Here is a 12,261-nt window from a genome sequence, read left to right as displayed (position 1 = left end):
CAAAAGTTGTGGTAGTTTATTTGGAAGTACACAGCCTTTATGTGAACACACACAATGCAAAGTTGTTTCAGTTTCTTCACCATCTCTAATCTTCACCATCAACTAAAAGGCAAATCAGACAAAAAAACAGCATGAAGGTTTCTTGCTCTCCTTTGAGACAAAAGGTCCAGAGAAGAGCTCCAGCTCGTCTTTCACTCCTGAACGTAGGGATAAACGATGTGACCAGTAAATATGTTGTAACTCAGACTGGTGCAGAGTTTCCTTCCAGATGTCAGCTGCAGGTAGACCTGATCCCCTCCCTTCATCTCCAGAGTCACAACCTGACAGCAGAGAATCACAGAGGCCAAGTGAGAAAATCTCAGAGAGGACAACGTTTCTGCATCCCAAGATTTTCCATTTCCGTTGGCTCACTTGAGTGGCACTGTCTTCGTTGTCCTCTCGGTTGTTCTCCAACACGCTGACCACCAACTGCCCATTCTTCATCAGCTGAACCTACACGCCCAACAAATACAGACACAACCTCTTGAGCTTCCTGCTGCTGTGCAGGAAAGGCTGGAACATCCTAAAAGTCGAGCTTACCTTATGGTAGAGGCGTCCGGTGCTGTCCACGGCTGAATATGCCGTGAAGGAAAACATGTAAACACCTGGACAAGAGGCCGTAAAGACACCTGGAAAAGAAGGAAGACGGCGCCTCATAAAAAGTCGGCCATCTTTTTACAATCTGAGATCACCTTTTCTGTTTGTCTTACCCAGAGACGGGTTGTAGCCGTTACCGTCGTTAAGAGCTACCACGGAGTAAGGTACCGGCACGTCGGTGTTGAAAGGGCCAAAGCACCGCTCAGTGGAGCCAGGAATTGCAACGGCCAGATTTGGATCCATGGAAGCCTTGAAGGCAACCTTGAAGCTTTCTGAGAGGAGATGTTTCATTTCAACTATTCCTTTTTTCATCTGACAAGTAAAACGTTTGCAGATAAAAAACAAAGGGAACTGGGGGAAAAAATTAGTAACAGGAACATTTAAATTCACAATAAAGAAATCAAACTGGTATAGAATCATCTATTTTAATCATCTAAAACATGAAAAAAAGGAGATTTGAAAAGCTAAACATGTCACAAGATGCTTGAATCTCTCAGGTGTGCCTCTCTTACCTGTAAAGGCCTTTACTCTAGAATCCAGCGTCATAACATCTGCATAGAGGTGCTTGATCCTCAGGAAAGTGTCTTCCTCTGTCTTGTGCATCTCGTTGGTGGCACAGCAGCAGCCGCGCTGGTATTTGAAGGTGCAGTTGCAGTCCCACTTGTTGCAGGTCAGAGATCCTTTCGACTGGACTGGAAATGAAGAAAAACAGAGAAACGAGTATTCAGAGCATGACGCCAACGTTTCAGAGTCATTTCAGAATACTCACTGATATTTACAGCAATAATATTCCCCAACATTTGTGGATTATTTGTCCATTAAATTGGGAATGAGTGAAAAAACGGAAACCGTGACAGGTATAATCGTCGTGACCCTTAAGTATTTTGAGACTGAAACACAGTATTAATCTAAAAGACTGTAAACAGAAGCAAATGCTGCTTCTGTCACTTCTATGATGTGTTTTATTTGCATTGCATGTGCGCTTGGACGTACGTGCAGCATCTTGCAGCATATCTGCGGCGGTGGACTGGGATTCCACGCGACCGAAGAGAAACAGCGACCCCGACAGGAGGAGAAGCGGTAAGACACCCATCTGCAACGTAAAACCTCAGCAGATTAAATGAAAAAAAATAAAAAGACGTAAAATGGGTTTGTTTACAGGATCAATATCAATCTCAGAACTCTAAATCACAGCTGAAACAAAACTGAAAAATAGTAAATTCTCCTTTTCACGTTACATCTAAACATGTTGTTTTTAACACACATGGATGAACACGCCTTTGCTAATCCTTCAATGTTTGTGTTCATCTAATCATGAAATACTTGTGTACTCAAAAGTTCATTCAAATTGGCCAAAGTTCAGTTCTAACTTAAAGGAAGCACTACACAAACATTTGACCTTTGACCTGAGCTGGAAAAGTCGAGGGTCTGCAGAAAAGACAAGAAATCTGCTGTAACAGAATTTCATCAGAATCTGATGTTTGCCTGTTCTTGAACACAAAAAGACCAGATCACCGGTTTTAGTTACACAATGTTAATCTTGAAGTTCAGATTTTCAACTTTTGGACCAAACATGGATTTTTTTTTTTTTTTAAAGTTGACGCTTTAGAGCACAGCTTCAATTCATTTATCCAAAGCTTATAGGTAAATTACAGCAGTAAAAATAAATTGATTTCTGATGATAATTTGGTACATTTATGTTTGTGGTTTTCTTAAAATATGTTATTATAACAGGTTTTTTTTACATGTGGTTAATAAAAGTAAATTAAGGGTAAATGAATCAAAGTTCAAACATATGATATAAAGAACAAAGAAAGAGATCATAAAGCATTTTTTTGTAAATAAAAACAGCGTACCACATTGAAAAAGAAAAAAAAACATTTTATGTTCAAAGGTTAATGAAACAAATGTCCCTCAAAGCTTCATGTAAACATGAATATTAAAATATTTATGCTGGGTCTCTCTCAAAAAATAATTTTACCTCAAGGGACTTCCTGGTAAAATAAAGGTTAAATGAACATTTTGAAAAAAAAATCATAATTACATTTCAAACAGCCAAACTTGTTTGTATTTAACTCGACTTGTACATGTAAAAACAGTGGTTAGTACAGGTTATTTTATTAACACCATGTTTTTAACATTATTATATATTTTTAAAACAATTTAAAATATAAAATAATGTGTTTTGATGTTTTGAAGGATGGAAGTATGAACTTACGGTTTTTGTTCTCCTTCTGGGACTGTGACAGGCAAACGTGTGCGACTTTGTCAAACTGAGAGTTGAAAGAAGTCGGGTCTTCTTATTGGTGGAGATCAGGTGATCCACCTCCACAAGCTGAAGACCAGCAGATCCACCTCCTCACATCTGAGCACCGACTCCTCCTGTACACAGGTGTCTGGTAAAATGAGAGTCACTCATTACAATGGAGAAACACCAGCTACAATGGAGGCTTTGCTTTGGGAGGAAAGAACAACGGCAGGGGGCGTGGATCTTTCAGGTCCCTGTTGTTGGGACTATAATACCTGTTTTGAGGACACTAGTCTTTGGTTACCATCTTCCATGAGGAAGATACTCAGAAATATTGACACAGAGAAGGTCTTTGTCCACCTCCTTAAGACGTGACAAAGACAAATGAACATGGATCTGGATCTGGCAGCAAAGTGCCGTGGCCTGTTTCTCACATGCTTCTGCAGCTCTTCGTTAAGCCGTGATGGTTAATGTGGCGCCCTCCATGGCCCTCAGTTCTGAGAAGATCCCTGCATTTCTACACTATGACAAAAGAGCTGGTATCGCTTATGTTGCTGTTCTGTGTCAAATTCAAGAAAAGATTTCCATCTTTACCTGGAAGCACCTCCAACCTGCCACAGAAATTCAACACTTGTTCCACTTTTGCTTTAGAACATTGCAACGTTAGGGCCGAAAACGTGTCATCTACACAGACCAATGTCTTTTTCACATGAGAAATTCTTTTAGTTTCTCCCCCAGGGCTCACAAGTGTGGAAGGATTTGTCTTTTTCACAAGGACACCAGAAACTTCTTCCCTTAGTTTTGCTTTTTTCTGCCTGCTTAAACCACAAGTTCAACTTTTTAGTGCATCATTTTTAAAGGATGGACTGAAAATGAAGGAAATAAAAAAAGTTTAAACAGATTAACCCTTGTGCTATCTTAGATGACCCCCCCCTTCCATTGAGGTGTTCTTCCTACCATGACAAAGGTGGATAAAGGTGGAAAGATTTCATGTAATCCATGGACACCAGTGAAGATCACAAATCATTGAAGAAAAAAGGTTCAGAGCACTGTCTAGTGGGTCTAGTTGACCCAACTCCCAATGTTAAAGTGCCTAGGATAGAACAAGGGTTACAAAATAAAGGACATTTTTTAGAATACCGGAAAGTGTGGTCTCAAAACAGGAAGAAATAAGACCCCCCCCCCCTGAATTCACCTAAACTACTCAATTTGACTAGAAAACCTTCAGCTTGACATCACACTTGGGTCAAACCTGAAAAATGTTGTGTTTCATGAAATCATTTAAAGTGTGTAATCTCTAATGACCATTGCTGACCCTCCGTCAGACAGTGATTCATTACCTCTTTGTTGTTCTTTAGATAATAGAGTGTTTCCTGGTACAACAGACTTTTTAAAACCATCTTCTCTTTAGGGAAAACACACTGACAGCCTTTTGTTTGAGTCTGTTTGTTGTTAACCTGGTTTTTCTTCTCATGTTGCTGTCATCTTATGAAGGAGATGGAGATGCGATTGGGAGTATCAGGTCTCTGTGCCCATTCCCCTTGTGACAGCATGTGTTCTAACGTGTTCCCTGACCTCAAATGGGATTTCAAACTGAGCGTGAAATTTCAGCATCAACGTTTGGAGATGGAAATTTCATTTATTATCATCAAGGACAGCCAGAGATGTGCATTTTTCCCATCGATATTGTGATGTTTCAGTGTTAACAGATGTAAATGATATTTATGTGAAAATCAGTCAGATTTAAGACTCAGCCACAAGGTTGAAAACTGCAAATGTAGATGTAGAATTTGGCTTTTCCTGTGAGTTTCCTATTATACATTCTAAACAATTGACATGTTTCTCAGTTTTCATGGTAAGAATAAAAATCAAACTGCTTCTTAATTCTAATGTTATTATATGGGTTATTGGGCTAGACCAGGCCGCTGAAACTCCAGTTTACCAGTCAACCTAAAGGCTATGTCGTCGTGTCAGAGAAAGAATTGGTCCATCCAGAGAAAATGAACTGTTGGACAGCAAAAACATGGGAATCCAGGGAAAGATCAGATCACACACCCCAAAGTAAAAGTTGGCGGTTTTATCAATAGTTAAAATGTTTATGTTGATACATGTAGTGACTTCAGGAGTTTAAAAACCTAAATGCTAAAATTTCTTAAAAGTTAACAGTTTTTTGAAAGTTGTTTGAAAATAGCTACATGTGTTTTGCTTTAAATGTCTTTCCCATGCTTTTCTGAAGCCTTTCAGAGTTAACTATGTCCACGATAACATATTACCTTTGGCACACTAAAGGATGTTTTTTTAATGAGTTATTTTCACTGCTCATTTTCATACCCAAAAGTAAGACAACTTGATCTCTGAGGCTCCGCCTTTCGCTCTTTGTTGGTGCCGCCCATTTAATGACATCGTCCTAGGGCCGACCTCAATCTGCGTTTCTCCCACGTTACCAAACAACATCCAAACTTTGCAAAGATGGACGTGCAGATTGAGCGTTTAGCCGATCACCGCTAGCTCCACGGAGAAAGTGGGTGTGTCTGTTAGCCTAGGGGTGGGGCTGATAGCACAGACTCTTCCTGGAGGGGGCTGTGCTTCACTTTGTGATGTCATAATTTTGTCAATTGGGAGGGGCCAGTGCTCAGAGAGCAGGTTTTTAGAGGAATACTCAGAAATGTGTGAACTGATCAAATTCCTGCTTTGGGGATGTTTTTTGTGATAAATTATGATACACTTAAAAGATCAAAAAGTTGATTTTGCGAATGTTATGACCTGACATGGCTCAAAGATGCAAAATACTAACTACTACGTGTCTGAAAAAGCCTTGTCTCGGTTACTTCTTTTAACCTTCAAGCAAGAATTCAGTCCCATTCTGATTGTCTTTTGATCTATATCTAAAGTGTTCCCTTCATTATGATGATGCCGTTTTTAGTCATAATCAAAAAAGTCGGTGTCATTTTCTAGGACATAGTTTCTGCAGAGCGGCAGTGGTTCATTAAAAATTCACCTCTGAGTTGTGGTGCGGAATTAAACCTCCACTTATTTCCTTATGATCCCTTTGTTTACACTCTATCCTGCTAGCTTACAGCCGCTCATATTGGTGAGTATTGTTGATCTCTGTTGATCAATGTTGATCAATATCATAGCCGTCCTGCTTAGATCCAGATTCCAGCTCAGACCAGGAAAACAAAGGCGTTCGTGGATCTGTTTGTCTGACAGTGGATGATCAGAATGGAGCAGAGCAGGGAGACTTTGGCCCTCCTCCTGTAGCAGCTGCGTCACTGCTACAGGCTTTTTTCATCTGCTTCTGATAATGTGATTTCCTTTATCATGTGAAAAATGTGACAAGAACATGTTAAAAACACCAAACACACAAAAAAAAAAAAACATTGGAGTGAATCTTTGTCAGGCGCTGCTTGGCAGAGATTAAGCCACAGGACAAAAAAGATCTTCAATTGAGGGGTTTTATTTTACCCAACACAAAAATGACATGGGCCTAAATTAAAATGGGGTCAACTTAAGAAAAATGTAACTGAGAGAATCAATAACAAAAGCTCAAACCAACTGAACCAAAACTGACCCACCAACAGAAAACATTAGGGAGATTTTATACTGGCTGACTAGACCAATGACACAACAGGGAGAGAACTACAAATACAAAACATTCAAAACCTAAATATTAACTAAAGTAGTAAATTACTAGTAGTTTAATGCTTTAATCAAGAAACTGAACTTATACTTCAAAACAAGTTTCCACCGCCCAAATGGAAGTATTCAGGAAGTTGTGCAGCTCCTGCCTCTGCCCAGCATCAGGCCTCAGAGAGAACCGAAAAGAATAGGATTACTCAAAACATGTGTGCAAAATTCATTCAATTCATTTTGTTATGTAATGTGTAAAGTAAGATAAATTTGTGTACAAGTATAAATGGTTTTTACTCAGCAAACCTGAGTGTGGAGTTTGCATTTCCCCCCATGCATGAATGAGTTTTCTCCGGCTTCCTCCCACCGTCCAAAAACATACTTCACAGGTTCATTGGTTAATCTATATAAAAAATATTGAGTTTTATTTCAATAACAGAAAATCAAACTGAAAGAAAGACTGGAGAGAAGATCAGAACACAGAAGAGTCAAAGTGGATTAACCTTTTACTCTGCAAACTATTGGAGATTTCAAACCTTATTTTTAGAATTTTAACAAGTTTTAAGTTGTTGTTTTTTTTAGCTTAGCCTCAAAATCAATTTGCTCTAAACTTTTGATTTAAGACTCCAAAAAAACCTCACAGTTCACTGCAATTTTTGGTTCAGTTTTTAGAGTGTTATTTTCTATGAGTTATATAGGCTAGAGTCGCTACGCTAACTTGTTGAGTACACAAAGTTGGAGGCCATGTTGGATAGGTCCAGATGCCGGCTCACTGTGCTACAGTTGCCCAAACAGAGCTGGAAAAACAAGAATGTGACTTTCCACCAATAAATTATTTCTGTCAGCTAATAAAGGAAAACTTCTAGAAAACAATTTAGGAAGATCTGAGTGAGTTTACTCTCAATAGTCAACGTTTAGGCGGATCTTGTAGTCTATATAAAGTCCATGGTGGCTTTGGACTTCACACTTTTCCATGTTTTCTGGCAGGACCATCAGTCTTTTTGGGTTTTTTTTTGGAGGATGACCCGCTGAAATGAAGCATATTTCTAAGTGGAGGAAAAGAGACTAACCAGGATTCCCTCGGTAGTGGCGAGTAAAGACCGCCGGGTGCATATCCTCCACAGCGGTGTGTCGTGTCTGGCTTCGGCTCGACAAGCCCTGGTGTGCTTAACAGCCGGGGCCTGACCGCACCAGGGCCATAGACTGAAGTGCTCACTATGCCCTCTTTCCCCCCTGGACCGGCGCAACTGTCGACTGACTGGGTGGAGACCAGCCCATATACATTTATATGTGATGTCGGCTCCTGATGATCAAAGTTTTTTTCTCTTTAATTTAGACCAAAATGAATCATTTTAATGTATCTGGTAAGCTGTGTCTCCTTGTTTACAGACTTTTCCAATATGGCGTCACTCTTTACGTATCTTGGATAATGGGAAGTGGCTAACGTAGCATCTCTAGCCTGTATAACTCATTGGTTATTTTCATATTCAATAAATGTCAACAAGTTAGTCTGGCATTATTTGTCATTATTTTGGAAACAAAAAGGATAAGTGGTATTTTTTGATTATACGAGTGTTTATTAAGGTGGGCAAACTTGCACTATAAAACCCTATTCCCATTTTGTTCTAAAATAAGTCATTTCCATGTGTTACACTAGTTTTTGTCTCACTAAAACCATAATGAACAATAATTAGGTACATAAAAACTCAAACGTACAAACCATCTGCTTATAGCAAAAATACTTCTTATTGGGCTGTAAAACATTCCATTTGAAGTAATTCTGTCTAACAGTTTCTTTTTGTCAGCTTATTTTTCCCTTTTGGAATGTTGTGTGCATCTTTGTGTTTCTAAATTTTGATGTCTTTCTATCAGGTTTCTTTTATAGTAAAAATGTCTTCCTGCATGGAAAAATCATTTTAGTGATTTTCTTCTTAACCCACAAGAACCCAGACCTGTTTTTCACAAGGGTTAATGATGTGTATTTTACCACAAACCAAGTGGACCATATAATCCATTTCCAACATTCTTCTGTTACACTGATGTCACCATGGGTTCTGAAGGGTTAAGATAAGGTTTCTTTATTAGGCTTCCTCTTTTTGTAGTGTAGCCAGTGGCATGCTGGGACGTAAGCAGTGGGCTTCAATACTAAGCTTTATGTCTATAATATAGTTTTTTACACATTTCAAACATTGTGAAAAAATAGTAGACAGCAAATAAAGTCGCGTTTTATGGCTTTATTGTGGTCAACAGCATAGATGTCACATAGCTTATTGGCTTTAAAACATGAATTGTTTTGCTAAAATTGTTGATTTTAAATCTTATATTAAAGACGTTTTCAGGTTTAGATGCCATGATAACAGCAGGAGGAAGGGGAAGTTATAAAACATGACTGACTCTCTGGGTTGAGCCAGGGCAGATAACGAACATGATGGGGCAGGTTTTCGTCCAGCAGACTAACTCAGTCCCTCATTCAGTGGCATAGAGCAGGAAGGCGCTGAAGGTGTTGTAGTGGCTGCTGTCATCACACAGGAAGCAGCCTCTGGTCAGGCTGACAGACACCTTGTCTCCCGCCGTCAGCTGCAGGGCGACGGCTATAGTGGCGCTGTCCTCCTTGTCGTTAGTGTTGAAGTCTTTGGCTGCTGCCACTGTTTTGCCGTTGACCTGCAGACTGGAGCATATCGCGAGCGTGAAGCCGGGAGAGCCGGAGTCGCTGTAGGAGGTGACAGCCAGGCTGTAGACGCCGGAGAAGGGGACGGTCAGGAGACCGGTGTCTGTGCTGTAGGCCCCACCCAGGTTAAGGAACATTTGTTTATAGATGATGACGCTGTTGGTGGTAAAAGGCCCGTAACATTTGAAATTATCGCCGCTGTACAAAGCAGCAGTGAAGGCCACGCGTTTAGCTGGAAGCAAAACACAGAAAAATACAAAATGAGAAAATAGTTATCTGACAAACGTAGGTTACATTTTGGAATCTCACCTTTAAGAGTGCTCAGACTTTGGTTCGTCTTTCTGAAATCCTCCTCGATGTCTGTCAGAGTTGTGTCAAAGTACGTCTTCAGTCTGTTCATCTCTTGCAGCATGAGGCAGCATCCACAGGACGCCTGGTCCACGGTGCAGGCTGAGCACAAAGACACATTGATAAACAGATTCCATGCTCAGAGTGTTTTCATATTTCCTCACCATTGCTGGAATCCGGACCAACCCGGCCAGGTCCATCCCAGTTATACTGGCCATCAGCAGAGACACACAGCAGGCACAGCAGCGCAACAGCTGGGGAGTAATGCAGAGTAAACACTACGTCTTCAAATCTGTCGTGGTTACACACTTTTCTGAAGTCTCACCTCTCATGTTGGAGCTAAATATCAGCTTAAGAGGAACGGCGAGGTGTGATCCACTGCTCAGCTCAGGAAAACTAAGTATTGATTTATAGTTTTCCCTCCCTTTTGCCTCTGAGTTTTGTTCCTCCTCTTTTGGTCTTGCTCCACCTTCTAATGTTCTGTTTTTTTGAAACAGGGTCATTTCATTCTGTCGGAGGGAGCTCTCACTTTCAAGAATCCGACACGCCCCAGTCAGATCTTTGTGGTCGCTGCACGGCAGGTATCACCTGTCGTCTGGAATCAAGCACGCCCCGTCAGCAGACAAACCCTCTGCATCTCTGGGTACAGTTTTATTGCCAGTGTGACTGCCACGGATGCATTGGTTTGGTCAACACAGGTGGCCTCATTTGCTTTATAAAAAAACAAAATGAAATACCAAAAAGAGCTTATTAAATTACATGAAAATGATCCTTATGTGTATTACATACACCCAAATCATGGTAAGGAGTGCCAAAAATCCTTTAATTAGTGTCAAAAAACCCACAGTTTATTCAGACTGCGGTCAAATCTATTCCTGAAAGTTGACGGTAAATTTATTTACTAAGGTTATATGTATCTATATATATATAAGTGAAATAAATTATATATATATATTTATATACGTATATTTTTTTATATATAGTCTTTTAAACAATCACATTCTAATCACAGATTATATATCATTATATATGATTGGATTTGTATTATCCTCACGAGTAAAGTGCCATGATAACGGCTTCCTTCTACTTTGTTTGTCTGAGTTTATCATCACTGCCCTGTTTTCTTTTAAACCACATTTACATTTTTATTTACTCAAAAAAAGTGATGGAAATCATTATTTGGGTTTAAAAAGTCTCATTTATTTGTTCACAAGAATTCATCAGACAGTCAAATCACATCATTGCAATAGTTATGAAAGGACAGGACACTTTTGGTTCTGGATTTACAAAGCCACATTGGGACATGAAAAACAACATCAAGGCAAGGGTTTTACTAATTAAAAAGTGGGTGATACCACTATCATTTATTGGTGAGTGGAACAGAGACGGTCACTAAATCTTGGCTAGGATCTTCTGGATTGGCTGTGTTTAAAGTACCAGACAGCTATGCTTTGTCAGTGGCATACAGCAGGAAGCCGGTGAACGTGCTGTAGTGGTTGACGTCGTCGCAGATGTCGCATCCCTGCAGCAGACTGGCCACCACCTGGTCTCCGGCCTTCAGCTGCACGGCCGCCACAGCCGTGCTGCTGTCTTCCCTGTCTTTGCCGTTTCTTTCACTGAGCGGGGCCGCCTCGTTGCCGTTGACTCGCAGGCTGGCGCAGCTGGCCTGGGCTTTGCCTGATGCTGCCAGGCTGTAGATGCTGATGGAGAAGCTGTAGACGCCGGCGCGGGGAGCGGTGAAGATGCCGGTCTGCTCGTTGTAGTTGTTTCCTAGGTTGATGAAGATGTTTTTGAAGATGATGGGTTTGTCGTTGGCGAAGGGGCCGAAGCAGGTCAAGGTGTTGGCGTTGTTTAGAGCGACAGAGAAGGCACTGCGACTGGCTGCAGAGTCAGAGGAAGAGGCGCAGGAAGGTTAGAGGTTGTCTGAATGCTCGTTCAAGCTCCTGTTTTGTGATTGAGAGACCCTCACCTCTCATGTAGTTAAGGTTCGTCTTCGAATTCATCAGCTGCGTTTTCAGTTCCTGGACGCTGTAGTTAAAGAACTGCTCCATCCTGTTGATCTGCTTCTGCATCAGACAGCAGCCGCACGACTCCTGGCCGCTGTTACAAACTGAAAAGACCGTTTCTACCACAGAACACACAGAAAGTGTTTACTGATGAAACTTTTTTTGACCATCTCCTACCTGGGACCAGACTCGGTTCTGCGCCTGGCGTTGTAGAAGCAGGTCCATTCCAGCCAAAGTTCATCTCACTCAAGGCTGCAGGCAGCAGACAAAGCAGCACAAGCCCTGCAAAACGTGACAATTCAAAAAGGGATGCAAATTCACAAACGTCAGGACATATTTTTAAAGACTGCAATTTATAGACATTGATCCCAAAATACTTGTTTTGCCCTCTCCGGCTCACTCTATTTTTGTTGTTTTTTTAACCAGTTTATCAGGCTGGATATCTGCTCTCATAAGGAACAGATGACATTTAAATCTGAATAGAGTTTAATTCCAATAATAGAACAGCTTTTGTTGGAACAATTTAAATAAAAATCTTGTCAACACCACAGTTAAGCCTCACCTCTCATTGCGATCCTGGCAACTGAAGATGCTTCAGAGAAATGGAAAATGGTGTAGACTGATCCTAAGCCTGACTTCCAGGATAAATATCACAGTCAGAGCCCCTCCCTTTACCTGTTTTTGTAAGAAAACTTTGCTCCTCCTCTTCCTTTAGCTCTTTTTTT

The 12,261-nt window shown here is 40.7% G+C and overlaps 3 protein-coding genes across 3 annotated transcripts; all 3 read right to left on the bottom strand.

Annotated features, from left to right (window-relative positions):
• Positions 1 to 3,027, bottom strand: LOC101168807 (caprin-2-like). The gene is made up of 7 exons (XM_020708547.1): positions 2,855 to 3,027; positions 1,630 to 1,729; positions 1,149 to 1,328; positions 750 to 908; positions 580 to 668; positions 412 to 492; positions 1 to 320 (listed from the first exon to the last, which is right to left on the bottom strand). The coding sequence occupies exons 2-7, from the start codon at positions 1,727 to 1,729 to the stop codon at positions 192 to 194; spliced, it is 738 nt and encodes a 245-aa protein (XP_020564206.1). The 5' UTR covers positions 2,855 to 3,027; the 3' UTR covers positions 1 to 191.
• A 5,701-nt stretch (positions 3,028 to 8,728) lies between these two features.
• Positions 8,729 to 9,964, bottom strand: LOC101168564 (complement C1q-like protein 4). The gene is made up of 4 exons (XM_004075968.4): positions 9,856 to 9,964; positions 9,695 to 9,784; positions 9,492 to 9,632; positions 8,729 to 9,414 (listed from the first exon to the last, which is right to left on the bottom strand). Exons 1-4 carry the CDS (start codon positions 9,860 to 9,862, stop codon positions 8,981 to 8,983), a joined length of 672 nt encoding a protein of 223 aa, XP_004076016.1. The 5' UTR covers positions 9,863 to 9,964; the 3' UTR covers positions 8,729 to 8,980.
• A 744-nt stretch (positions 9,965 to 10,708) lies between these two features.
• LOC101168138 (C1q-related factor-like) lies at positions 10,709 to 12,151 on the bottom strand. The gene is made up of 4 exons (XM_004075967.3): positions 12,099 to 12,151; positions 11,714 to 11,818; positions 11,500 to 11,640; positions 10,709 to 11,411 (listed from the first exon to the last, which is right to left on the bottom strand). Exons 1-4 carry the CDS (start codon positions 12,103 to 12,105, stop codon positions 10,975 to 10,977), a joined length of 690 nt encoding a protein of 229 aa, XP_004076015.1. The 5' UTR covers positions 12,106 to 12,151; the 3' UTR covers positions 10,709 to 10,974.
• Positions 12,152 to 12,261: the final 110 nt, after the last annotated feature.

Source organism: Oryzias latipes, chromosome 13, assembly GCF_002234675.1.
Source record: "Oryzias latipes chromosome 13, ASM223467v1".
In the NCBI taxonomy this organism is placed as follows: Eukaryota; Metazoa; Chordata; class Actinopteri; order Beloniformes; family Adrianichthyidae; genus Oryzias; species Oryzias latipes.
The sequence above is the reverse complement of the archived record's forward strand: the minus strand, read 5'-3'. Positions and strand labels throughout refer to the sequence as shown.